This window comes from Entamoeba dispar, genomic scaffold (genome assembly GCF_000209125.1).
Source record: "Entamoeba dispar SAW760 scf_1105229462687 genomic scaffold, whole genome shotgun sequence".
Lineage (NCBI taxonomy): Eukaryota > Evosea > Mastigamoebida > Endamoebidae > Entamoeba > Entamoeba dispar.
Window position 1 is genome coordinate 7,297 of NW_001855317.1, and position 12,214 is coordinate 19,510.

Here is a 12,214-nt window from a genome sequence, read left to right on the forward strand (position 1 = left end):
GAAAAGGTCATCACCAAAAAAGAAGACTTCATAAAATGAAAAAATATTGTGAAGAATTTATTGGATTAATGAAAGGATGTAATAAAAGAACACAAAGAGAAATTACAGCATATACTATGTATATGAAAGGAATGGTAGCATTTGAAGATCACCAATATGAAGACGCATTAAAGTATTATTTTAAAAGTATTACTATCATTGGGTACATTGATGAAGAGATGAGTGAAGAAAGTAAAATTATCTTTAGAGATATTGTAGATGATGCCAATGCTAAAATCAGAGTATGCAAAGATGAAGGTAAAGAAATTAAAGAAGAAGAAGAACTTAAAGAAATTGAAAAGTGGAAAGTTGTTGATGGAGAAGCTCAACTTTTCTCTATTCCTGATGACCTTATGAGAGATGTTATGAAAAGTTATAGAGATAGTAAAAACAAAGGAATTGTAGAAAGAATGAATATTATTCAGAAAGCAGTAAGTCATTGTAACAAAATGATTTCCAATAAAAAAATTGCTAATAGAATGATGTATAAAGAGTTATTAGATTATGCCAGAGAAGAGAAGTATAAGTTAATTGTTGCAGAAATTATTGAAAACATTAATGAAATAGAAAAACATTTAGGTCAATTTTCTCTTGGAAATGAACATATTGATTCAAATGGAAAATTAGATATTGTTATGACAGAATATTCTAAATTAATTTATATGGAAAAGAAAAAACCAAATCCTAAAAATTGGCAAATATCAAGTTGGCAATGCTATAAGAATTATTATCATTGTCTTTCATTATTTAACCAAAACAAATTAAAAGAAAGTTACACTCAACTAAGAGAACTTATAGATACTATTGATGAATTAATTCCTTCAGTTGAAGCTTCAGAAAGAAAAAGATTAGAAGTTACTTTAAATTGTACTCATGCATTAGTTGTTGAAATATTAAAGAATTTATGGAAAGAAAAAACAGGAGATAAAGCTTTAATGATTGATGCTTGTTCACAATATTTAGAATATCCTTCTTTAGAAAAGAAAGGATGGTTCTCGTGGTGGTAATTCATTCCTTTTTTAATAGTTTTTATATTTCATATCAACACCAAAAGATAACTAATAATTTAGACAGACATTCTCATTAAGAAGTGTTTGATTATGACATAAGCCTTTGTATTGTATCTGGCACAAATCAAGTACATTATTCATGGTATTCTAAACGATTAAAATAACGTTATTTAATAATTATGATAAGAGAAGTGTTTTATTTTATCTAGTCCATGAGCCTTCTTTTTTCTTTCATAACTGAATGACTAGAAACACCACTTACACTAACAATGATATTCGTATTTCCATACTTTACAAAGAATATTAAAAAAAAGATATGAGGATAATACATTATTAATGAGATAAGAAATTATGGTTATGTTTTACAGTTATGTTAATAACCATTAAGTAACATTGAATATAAAAGGAGTTGTAATGAAAAAGAATAAATAAAGAGAGAAGTTAATAAAGTTATGATAAAATTGCAATTAAAGAGTGATAAGAAATAGTATTGTTTATTATTAATTATGGTTTATAATAAACTAGAAAAAGGATAACTGGATTAGATATAAACTAATTGTAAGATGCCTAAACAATATTACAAAGGGAAGAGCGTATTAAAAAAAGAACGATGTAAAAACTGTGGATCTAGTGAACATACAACAAAAGATTGTTTAGAACGTCCAAAGAAATATGGATGCAAAAGTAGTGTAGAAATGAAAGATATTCAAAAAAGTAAATTAAAACAAGAAGAAATCAAAGAATTAATAAATCAAACTGAAGAAATAACAAAAGAAATTCAAAACACACAAAACCGAATTGATTGTAAAGAATATTATAGTTGTAAAGAAGAAGAAGAAATGATAGAAAATGAAATAAATAAAAAAAGAATGGCAATAAAAAATTTACGAAGAAGAGATGATATTGCACCATATTTAAAAGATTTAAAAGATAAAAATGATAAAATTAAACAAGAGATAGATGATATGAAAGAATTATGGGATAAAGAAGAAGATAAAACAAAAAGAAATGAGATTGAATTTTTATAAAATGAAGGAATTTGTAATTTTATTTATTTTAATAAAAAAAAAGAAAGAAAAATGCAACAAAACAATCAATAACCTGGCATATCAGTTAATTTCACAAGACTTACATTTCCTGTTGAATTACCAAATGCTAAATAACGAGCATTTGGAGAAAGGTCTATTTCTTGAATTCTTCCAAATTTAGAAAATCCAGGGAAATTAGAATAAACAATTCTTTGTTGAACATTAGCAATTCTTATTTGTTTATCTCCTTTTGAAGATGACATTAAAAGAAGACCATTTCTAAAAACAAGATGGTTACAATCATTAACAAGATTCTTAAATGTATGAAGTGGTTTTGGATGAGAATCTTTTTCAAAAGATTTCCAATCATATAAATTAACTATTCCACCATCTGATCCACATGCAAGATATTCTCCATTATGTGAAATTGCTATAGAAGTAACATTAATTGCACCATCATCATATATTAATGATCTACATCTCATCTTTTTAAGATCCCAAATATTAATTGTACCATAATTACCTGATGTTAGATATACATCTTCAGTTGGATGAAATACACTTCCTAATATTTGTCTAGCACCTTTTAATTCATCAATAACTTGAAATGAATTTTTATCAATAAGAATTGAACTAAGATTGTTATCATTAATAAATGAAATATATTGTGATCCAACAGTAAAATAATTTAAATTTATTTCTTCATATCCATCAAATTTTGGAATATTTTTTATTTTATGTGAATTCATATCATATAAAGATATTTTTGGTTTATTAAATGTCATTAAAATAGATTCATCAACAAATTTTGCTAATTCAATTGGTTGATCAAGTGATTTATCTCCAATAGGAAAACATTTATCTTTTTTTATTACAAATAAATGAAGAAATTGATCTCTTCCACTTGTCATTAAAATAGGTGATTTATCATAAAATTGTGTACCAGTAATAATTCCATTACTTTTTCTTAACATTGTTGCATTCCTTAATAATTCAAAATTTAATTCATTAATTTTTTTTCCTTTTTTCTCTCGTTTAACTTCTGTCTTTAATAATGTTTTATCATTTTCATCTAATTCTTCTTCAATTTCTTTTCTTTTCCAAATTTCTTCATACCTTTTACTTGATGGTATATTTGTTTTATTTTGATCTTCTTCATCTTCCCAAGCATTTTCTTCTTCTTCTTCTTCTTTTTTAATTTCTTCATTTTTATCTTCAAATAATCCAATTTCATCTTTGTCTTGATTCATGGAATATGACTCAATTTATTATTATTTGTTCTCATAATTTGATTCCATTATTCTTTACTTAAAAAACCCTAAAAAAATACTATTTTTATGGGATAGATAAACATTAAAAAAATAAAAATATTGCAGTGTTTCGATAGACCAAAGACCTCTAGTCCAACGGACAGATCAAAGGTGTCAAGGAGACAAAGCAGGGATTATTAAGCATCAAGTCTTATTCAAACGAGCTCAAATAATCACAACTCTTCTATGGTGACTAATAGCGAATATGCAATAGAGTTGGATATTCTGTGAATCACCTATTTTATTATTTTCTTTCTTCTTGTCTTCTTATATTATTTATCTTTATATTAATTATGGGTTTTTTTTATTTTATTTTTATTTATGTTATATTTATCAAATTTATATTATAAAAATAAATTAATAAAATTCTAAAAAAACAAAAGAATAGTTTATGTTTTTCTTTAGGAAAATAATTAGTAATTCATCCTGAAATATGATGGAAATGAAATGGAAATAATATTTTTGAATAAGACTTGAGAAAAAAACAAAATCAAAAAATAAGTTTAATTATCGTTTTGTGAGAAACTAAGAAATCAACTTCATTTAATGGCGGACGAAGTTCCATCAAAACTCGATGAAAAGTCACAAGAAATTCTTAGAGAATATCTTGCAACAAAACAAGAAAATAAAACACCTTTAGAAACAATTTACTTTGATCTTGCTGTTGGGTTACGTGAAGATGAAACAATGGAATATAGAATGGCTGTTGTTAATTTTGTAGAAAGAAGATTTAAACTTATTAGACATGGAAAAGTACGTGAAGAATATCCATTTACTTCATTAAATACAGTTACTGTATGTTCAAGTCCAACTCAATTTAAAATGAAATTAACATTATGTGAACAACCATCAATTTTATTATTAATGCAAAATGAAAGTGATTTTAATTCATTATTTGAGATTCTTCGAACTATAACAACTGATAACAATTCAATCTTATTCAAAGAAGATTTCCTTCAAGATGTTTGTTATTTTATTTTATTTTAATTTTTTTTTTCTTTTTATTTTATTAATGAAATTTTTATGTTCATTAAATAATAATATTATTTTATTTATTTATTTTGATTATATTAAGAATATGAACATATGAAAAGATTTCTTAAAAAATAAAAAGAAGATAAAAATTTATTTAAAGAAGGAAAGATTTATTTTGTTTTTAAATAAATAAAAAAAAAAAAGAAATTAAAACTTATGATTAAATAGTATTGTCATTTAGTAAAAATGGTTTCATGTAAAAAACATGGTAAAACATTTTGGGCAAGAAGATCATTAAATATTTATAATGGATTAATTGCATTATATGCAGTAAATGGAGAAATTCCATTAACTATATTACCATTTAGTGATAATGTCGAAATTACTAAACATCAACGACTTATTTTAATTTTCCAATGTGTTATTAGACGAGTTTATTTAAGATTTGAAACAGAAGAAGAATGTAATGAAGTTGAAACACTTTGTAAAAAATGTCAACAATATTATCATAAACCACAAACAATGATAGTAAAAGATTTTTTTAGTGGAAAATTAGCAGATTTAACACCTACATGTCGTGAATTATGTAATAAAAATAATTTATATCCAGAAGAATGTGAAAAACATTTTGATACATTATGTGAAATTCTTCGATCACAAACAAAGAAAAGATATGCTACAGTTACAGAAAAAAGACAACTTCAACAAAAAATTGAACATCAACAAATTCATATTGAAAAAATAAAAAAAGAAGCTCCACCAGAAGAAGATGATTTATTAAAATATTGTAAAAAAGAAGATCCACATAAATATTTTACAAATCTTGTTTCTATTGGAAAAGGTGGATTTGGTGAAGTATTTTGTGCACAAAGAGTAGAAGATGGTAAACCAGTTGCTTTAAAAATGTTAAAACATTCTATAGATGAAAGATATACAAAAATTGGAGCAGAAGTTGCACGTTTAAGTAATTGGAAACATCCAAATATTGTTGGATTTGAAGGATGTTGGTTATATAATAATCAAGTATATATTGGAATGGAATATTGTTCTCTTGGAACATTAAAAACATTATTAAAAAATAGAATGAGACCATTTCAAGATGCTGATACAGCATTTTTATTATTAGAAACATTAAAAGCACTTAAATATATTCATGAAGAAGGATTTATTCATAGAGATATTAAAACAGCTAATATTATGTTAAAACAAAATTTTGAAATTAAAGTGATTGATTTTGGATTAGTTGTAAGAATTAATTCTAAACCATCAAATAGAGCTGGATCTAAAGCATATATGGCACCAGAAGTTATTAAACAAATTCAATATAATGAAAAAGTTGATATTTGGAGTATTGGATGTGTAGGTCAAGAATTATTTGAAGGATCACCACCTTATAGAGAATTAGGAATGTTTAAAGGTCTTTTTAAAACAGCTACAGTTGGTGCACCTGGATTAAGAAATCCATCTAAAGCACCTCCTGAATTTATTGATTTTCTTAAGAAATGTTTTGTCTTTAATCCAGAAGAAAGATGGTCAGCAATACAATTACTTGAACATCCATTCCTAAAACAAGCTGATGGATCTATTATTAAACAAAGAGGAATGAAAGTAGGTATTTAATTTGTTAAATTTAGTAAAATTAAATTCTTAAAGAAATTAGTTGTTGTGTAAATTACTTCTTTTTCCTCTTTTAAATAATATAAAGTTAAATATAAATATTGAATTTTTTTTTTTTTTTTATTTTAAAGAAAAAATTAAACTTAAAATAAAATGGAAAGTCATATTCATCATATAACTCCAAGAAATATTACAGCTTCTATTCTTCAACAAAAAGTTGCTGTTCAAGGAATTATTACAAAATCATCTCAAATTCGTCCTTTACTTCAAACTGCTGTTCAATTTTGTCCATTAGATTATTCTATTCATGCAAGAGATTTATCTCATGCTGATATAATGGTTAAATTATCATCAAAAACTCTTGATGGAAAACCATTAGAACTTGAACCAGGATTATCTACTTATAAAGATTTTCAAACATTAGTTGTTCAAGAAATGCCTGAAAGTGCACCAACAGGACAAATGCCAAGGTCTGTTATTGTAATATTATTAGATCAATTAGTAGATAAAGGTAAACCAGGAGATAGAGTAATTATTAATGGAACATTAAAAGCATTAGCTGGACCTAATCATTCATCTACATTTAAAGTTGTTTTAGAAGCAGATAATATTAATACATTACAATCAGAAGGACCTGAATTAACTGAAATTGATAAAGAAAATATTAAAAAAGTAATGAAAGAAAAAAATTCAATTAATCTTTTATCAAAATCAATAGCACCAAGTATTTATGGATATTCAGATATTAAAAAAGCAATTCTTTTAATGTTAGTTGGTTCAACACCTAAAATTCGTTTAAGATCAAGAGTTAGAGGTGATATTCATATAATGTTATGTGGTGATCCATCTACTGCTAAATCACAATTACTTAGATATGTTATGAGTATTGCACCTTTAGCTGTTTCTACAAATGGAAGAGGTGCAACTGGAGTTGGATTAACTGCTGCTGTTGTTAATGATCCTGATACTAATCAACGTACATTAGAAGCTGGTGCAATGGTATTAGCTGATAGAGGAATTGTTTGTGTTGATGAATTTGATAAAATGTCTATTGAAGATAGAGCAGCAATGCATGAAGTAATGGAACAACAAACTGTAACAGTTCAAAAAGCTGGAATTCATACAGCATTAAATGCAAGATGTTCAATTCTTGCAGCAGCAAATCCATCAAATGGAAATTATAATGTTAAAAAATCACCTATGGAAAATCTTTATTTTCCTGAATCTTTATTATCTAGATTTGATCTTATTTTTATTATTTTAGATTCTTCTACTGAAGAACTTGATAGAAGATTATCACAACATGTTTTAAAAATGCATAGACATTTTGATGCATTATCTGAACAACGTGGAGATGATGAAATTAATGTATTAGCTTTAGTAGATGCTGAAAGAGAAAAAATTGGAGATGCACCTGTTTATCAAGATACTTCTTTATATGAAGGAGAAAAATTATTTACTAATAAATTTATTAAAAAATATATTACTTATGCTAGAAATCTTCCAACACCTTCTTTAACTCAATTTGCTAGTGAAACTATAGCAAATGCTTATGTTAAATTAAGAGAAAATGAAAGATTAAAAAGAATTAAACATAATTTTAAAATTAAAACTCTTCCTATTACAGCTCGTGCTCTTGATTCTTTAATTAGACTTGCTGAAGCACATGCTAGAATTCGTGGAAGTAATACAATTGATGAAATAGATGCTCAAATTGCAGTTCAACTTATTTTTTATGCTCATTTTGATGAAAATTGGGAAGGAAATATTACAACTGATATTGCTAGAAAAGTAAGAGAATATTTAACTAATGAATTAATTGCTGAATGTAAAGATATTATTCAATTTGATGATATTCTTAATATTTGTGGAATAGATAAACCAACTTTAATGAAAATTTTACCTCAATTATCTTTTGGTTATGATAAAGATGAAGAATTTGTATACAAACAAAATTAATTTTTTTTAATTAATAAATTTATAATTTTTTTTTTTTTATTTTTAAAATAATAATATTATAATTTATAAATAAAAAAAATTTAAATAAAAATTTATTATTTAATAATTAATTTTATTTTGGTTTTTCAATTGCTGTCATCATAGTATATAATGGTCCTTCAGTATTAACTCGTTTAATATAATAACTAGTTCTATCAATTGGTACTGAAACAAAATTATTATGATGATGACAAATTACTAATCCTGTTTTTCCTGCCATAGCTACATGAACAGCTGCATTTGCTAAACACATACAAAAATGTGCATCAGCAGCACTACAAGGTGCTGATCTAATCATATATGAAGGATCAACAAATTTAATTGTATGTTCTTGAATTCCAATTGAATTTAAATAATTTGTAATAGATTCTTTTAAATAATTAATTGAATCCCAATGAATAATATTTCCTGATTTATCTGTTCCTAAATTAAGATCTTTAGGTTTTTGATTTTGTAATGCTCCTTCTGCTACTACAATAACAACATGTCCTTTTGACATTATTCTTTTACCAACAAATTCACATATTTGTGTTATTGGAATATCAATTTCTGGAATTAATACTAAATTAGCATCACCATTAGCTAATGATGCATATAATGCAATAAATCCTGCATCTCTACCCATTAATCTAACTATTCCAATTCCATTTTTTGCTGATTTAGCTTCACTATGAACTGCATTAATAGCTTCTTGTGAAAGTCCAACAGCTGTTTGAAATCCAAATGTAGAATCTGTATAACAAATATCATTATCAATAGTTTTAGGAATTCCAACAACAGTAATTGGAACTTTTCTTCTTCTTAATTCTTTATTAATTCTATTAGCACCTCTTAATGTACCATCTCCTCCTAATGTAAATAAAATATTAAAATTATTATCTATAAGAAATTGTGCCATAACTTCTGGACTTTGTGCTCCTCTTGAAGTTCCTAATATACTTCCTCCTTTTTGATGAATATCACTAACTACTTCTGGTGTTAATCTTTGTACTTCAGATAATTCTGGAACAAGTCCTTCATATCCCCATTTTAATCCAAAAATATTATTTACATGATATCGATTGTATAAATTTAACACTAATCCTCTGATAACATTATTTAATCCTGGACATAATCCTCCACATGTTATAATACCAACTTTTGTTGTTTCTGGATTATAAAATATTTTTTCCATTGGTCCTGCTAATTCTACTTCTCCATTATCTCTTTCTATTCCATTATTTTTAACTGCTGATAATTTCATTGTCATCCCATTAACAAATGGTTCTGGTGATGCATAAATATTGTCAATAGTACATTCTCCAACTTCTTCTATTTTTAATGACGGAAGAGGTGCATCTGGATTTTTAGGAATTAATATATGGTCTCTTCTTTTAACTGACATATTTTGTTGTATTTTAGTTTTTGTAAACTAAATTAACTTTTTATAATAATTTTATTATTTTTTCTTTGTTAAAAAATGATTATCTATTATAATCTCAACATCTTCATTATTTCTTGATTTTTATAATTGAACTAATTTCATTATTAAGTATATCTCTTATTGGATTAATAAAAATAACAACTCCTCTTTTTATTTCATTACCAATTAAAACAGAGAATTAAGGAACAAAACTTAATATCTTGATTTGTATTATATTTCTAAATTAATTAAAAATTATCAATTCCTATCAACAATATCAATTAAAATTACATTCTTATTTTAATTGTTTAATTAAAACTATATTATTTCTTTTAAAGATTTTTTCTCATTGTTATTCAATAATAAGGATGGATGTATTTTACTATGGTTTGATATTATTTCTTCAATCCATTATTTTTGTGTTTTATCCATTTTGTTGTAAAACTATTTTCTATTTAAAATATTCATATATATGACTAGGATAAATAAATATCACTCATTACTTTGTACTATCCTTTGTTTAATATTTCTAATACCATATATTTTGTGTTTTATTTGATTTTTGTAAATCTTGTATTAGCTATTACAAATTAGTACTTCTTGATACTCTAAACTATGTTAATTTATAGGTTATATTAATCAATCAATAATATGATAATGAAAATAGTTATATGATATTTTAATGACATCAAAACATTTCTATGAACAATACTCTTTGTAATAAAATAAACTTTTCCTTACAAACCATTTCAAGAAAAGAGGACATTCATTATAATTGTTTCATTCGTTCTGATTAATACCATTGTTAATTTAAACAAATTCATTATGATTCCATGTTTCATAACACAACAATATTAAACTTTGTTAGTATGTTGTTCATTTCACAATAAAACTATTCACAGAATAATGTTAATATTAATTCCTGTATTCTCTTTGATATACCAACAAACACCAATCAAGAAAAAAAGAATATGAAGAAGCATAGTATTTGTTTGATTGAATAAGTAAGAGTTAACTTGTCATAGAATGATAAGAGGGTGATAAGTTCACAATATAATAAAAAGCTATAATCTTTGCAAATCTTTGTTTTATAGAAATGTAAGTAGAAAGAAAGTAATGTCTTGTACAACAATGACTAACTGTGTTATTTTCGTTTAAAAAATGACAGTATTTTCTATTGAACAGATTGTTAGTTTATTTGAATAAATGAAATTCATTGGAGATATATAAAAAGAACAAAATAGATAATAAAATGTTCTAATATAAAAAATATAAGAGATTGTAGAGTGACTGAGAAGGTATATTTATGTTGACTAAGATACAAGAATTTGGATTACAAAAACATTACAATAAGATTATTTTTTGGTATTGATAACTATGTCATCATTTTTATTTTAAGTTTGAAGTCAAATGTATTTTTATGTCTAATAGTACCATAGAAGAATTTGTAGACATGATTATTGAAGAAGAAAATAAACCAATAGGAGTTATATGGTAATTATGTAACTATTGACAATTGTTTACTATGATATATAATGACTAGATAATATTAAATATTGTGTTAATAAATAAGTAATGAAGTGGTATAACAACTTCTTATTAAATCAATTGTTCTATTAAATACGTGTACTCAATAAATAAAACAAATAGTACTTTTTAACATCTCAACAAATACCAATCAATTTATACTTTATATTCTTTGATTTTTATTTAATCTTTTTCAATTCAGAGAATATAAAAATTTATATTATCATTATTATTAAATAACATTCTTTGGTGTTGTAAAGGAAAGTAAACAATATAACATTCAAGTGGATATAGAAGAGCAAATGAAATAGTGATAGAATGAGTAATAACAAAGGTAAAAGAATTGCCAATGAAAAGTGAATAAAAAGTAAATAAGAAATGAATAATGAATAGGTAAAAGATAAATAAATATAATGGTAATAAAGATAACAACAATAAGAGTCATAGAACAATAAGAGAGAATGAAATTAAATTGAAAAAGAAATACAATGAAAAGAAGAAATAAGTAAATATAAATGTAAAGAAAATGATGATATACAACAAGAAGTATATTCAATCTAAAATGAAATAAAAATGTGGTTAAAGAAAAGAAGGAGACAATAAAAATGAAGAATAAATGAAAGATAATAATCAAAATAAAGAAATAAATAAAAGATATATAACTACGGCTACGAAAAAATGAAATAAGAGAAAAATGAAGAGAAATGATGAAAAAGAATGATATAAAAGAAAAAAAGTGAAATTAGGAAGTAGAAGATGATGAAAAGAATAAAAGTAGAATGTTGAGAATATAAAATGAAAGAAGATAAAAAAGAATAATTCAAAAAGAGATAATAAAAGATGAAAAGAAAGATGAAATAACAGGTGTATTTTTTATTACAGAAATTAGAAATATGAAATAAAAAAATGTTTAATTTATTGATGCAAATTATTTAACATTATTTTATTGATATAATTTATTTTATTCTTTTTATTTTTATAATTTTTATTTATATGTATTATTTATTATCTTTTTTTTCTTTTTAATATATTGATTATTTTATTTTATTATTTATTATTCTTTTATTTATTTTTCTCTATTCTTTTATTTGTTCATTTTTATTATATTTATGAAATATTTCAATATTATAAATTAATTTTATTGTTTAATTATTTAAATGATTTAAATTAAAATGAATTTATTTTATATTTTATTGATTTCTTTTATCTTTATTTTATATTTTAATAATTTCTTTAATATCATCATTTTATATTATTATCTTTATTGTTTCTTATTTTTATTATTTATCATTATTATTGTATTTTCAT

At 24.0% G+C, this 12,214-nt stretch overlaps 6 protein-coding genes across 6 annotated transcripts, besides 24 other annotated features; 4 read left to right on the forward strand and 2 right to left on the reverse strand.

The window, feature by feature from the left end:
• Positions 1-35: 35 nt before the first annotated feature.
• EDI_347050 (uncharacterized protein) lies at positions 36-1,046 on the forward strand (the record flags this gene model as incomplete). The annotated part of the gene is made up of 1 exon (XM_001740028.1): positions 36-1,046. The coding sequence occupies one exon, from the start codon at positions 36-38 to the stop codon at positions 1,044-1,046; it is 1,011 nt and encodes a 336-aa protein (XP_001740080.1).
• Positions 1,047-1,612: 566 nt separating this feature from the next.
• EDI_347060 (uncharacterized protein) lies at positions 1,613-2,077 on the forward strand (the record flags this gene model as incomplete). The annotated part of the gene is made up of 1 exon (XM_001740029.1): positions 1,613-2,077. The coding sequence occupies one exon, from the start codon at positions 1,613-1,615 to the stop codon at positions 2,075-2,077; it is 465 nt and encodes a 154-aa protein (XP_001740081.1).
• Positions 1,758-1,930: a microsatellite.
• A 14-nt stretch (positions 2,078-2,091) lies between the features above and the next one.
• Positions 2,092-2,119: a sequence feature (AT_rich).
• Positions 2,120-2,142: 23 nt separating this feature from the next.
• On the reverse strand, positions 2,143-3,327 carry EDI_347070 (uncharacterized protein; the record flags this gene model as incomplete). Its single annotated transcript, XM_001740030.1, has 1 exon — positions 2,143-3,327. The coding sequence occupies one exon, from the start codon at positions 3,325-3,327 to the stop codon at positions 2,143-2,145; it is 1,185 nt and encodes a 394-aa protein (XP_001740082.1).
• Positions 2,757-2,777: a sequence feature (AT_rich).
• Positions 3,063-3,097: a sequence feature (AT_rich).
• Positions 3,250-3,272: a microsatellite.
• Positions 3,328-3,624: 297 nt separating the features above from the next.
• Positions 3,625-3,735: a microsatellite.
• Positions 3,736-3,764: a sequence feature (AT_rich).
• A 169-nt stretch (positions 3,765-3,933) lies between these two features.
• EDI_347080 (serine/threonine protein kinase, putative) lies at positions 3,934-5,982 on the forward strand (the record flags this gene model as incomplete). The annotated part of the gene is made up of 2 exons (XM_001740031.1): positions 3,934-4,350; positions 4,591-5,982. The coding sequence occupies 2 exons, from the start codon at positions 3,934-3,936 to the stop codon at positions 5,980-5,982; spliced, it is 1,809 nt and encodes a 602-aa protein (XP_001740083.1).
• Positions 4,356-4,398: a microsatellite.
• Positions 4,417-4,575: a sequence feature (AT_rich).
• Positions 5,983-6,050: 68 nt separating the features above from the next.
• Positions 6,051-6,134: a sequence feature (AT_rich).
• EDI_347090 (DNA replication licensing factor MCM3, putative) lies at positions 6,133-7,938 on the forward strand (the record flags this gene model as incomplete). Its single annotated transcript, XM_001740032.1, has 1 exon — positions 6,133-7,938. The coding sequence occupies one exon, from the start codon at positions 6,133-6,135 to the stop codon at positions 7,936-7,938; it is 1,806 nt and encodes a 601-aa protein (XP_001740084.1).
• Positions 7,427-7,465: a sequence feature (AT_rich).
• Positions 7,557-7,591: a sequence feature (AT_rich).
• Positions 7,931-8,057: a sequence feature (AT_rich).
• Positions 8,051-9,361, reverse strand: EDI_347100 (6-phosphofructokinase, putative; the record flags this gene model as incomplete). The annotated part of the gene is made up of 1 exon (XM_001740033.1): positions 8,051-9,361. One exon carries the CDS (start codon positions 9,359-9,361, stop codon positions 8,051-8,053), a length of 1,311 nt encoding a protein of 436 aa, XP_001740085.1.
• Positions 8,833-8,856: a sequence feature (AT_rich).
• A 28-nt stretch (positions 9,362-9,389) lies between the features above and the next one.
• Positions 9,390-9,454: a sequence feature (AT_rich).
• A 154-nt stretch (positions 9,455-9,608) lies between these two features.
• Positions 9,609-9,724: a sequence feature (AT_rich).
• Positions 9,725-11,110: 1,386 nt separating this feature from the next.
• Positions 11,111-11,146: a sequence feature (AT_rich).
• A 108-nt stretch (positions 11,147-11,254) lies between these two features.
• Positions 11,255-11,432: a microsatellite.
• Positions 11,376-11,559: a microsatellite.
• Positions 11,560-11,581: 22 nt separating this feature from the next.
• Positions 11,582-11,767: a microsatellite.
• Positions 11,768-11,773: 6 nt separating this feature from the next.
• Positions 11,774-11,890: a sequence feature (AT_rich).
• Positions 11,891-12,017: a microsatellite.
• Positions 12,018-12,028: 11 nt separating this feature from the next.
• Positions 12,029-12,209: a microsatellite.
• Positions 12,084-12,210: a microsatellite.
• Between the last annotated feature and the right edge of the window lie 4 nt (positions 12,211-12,214).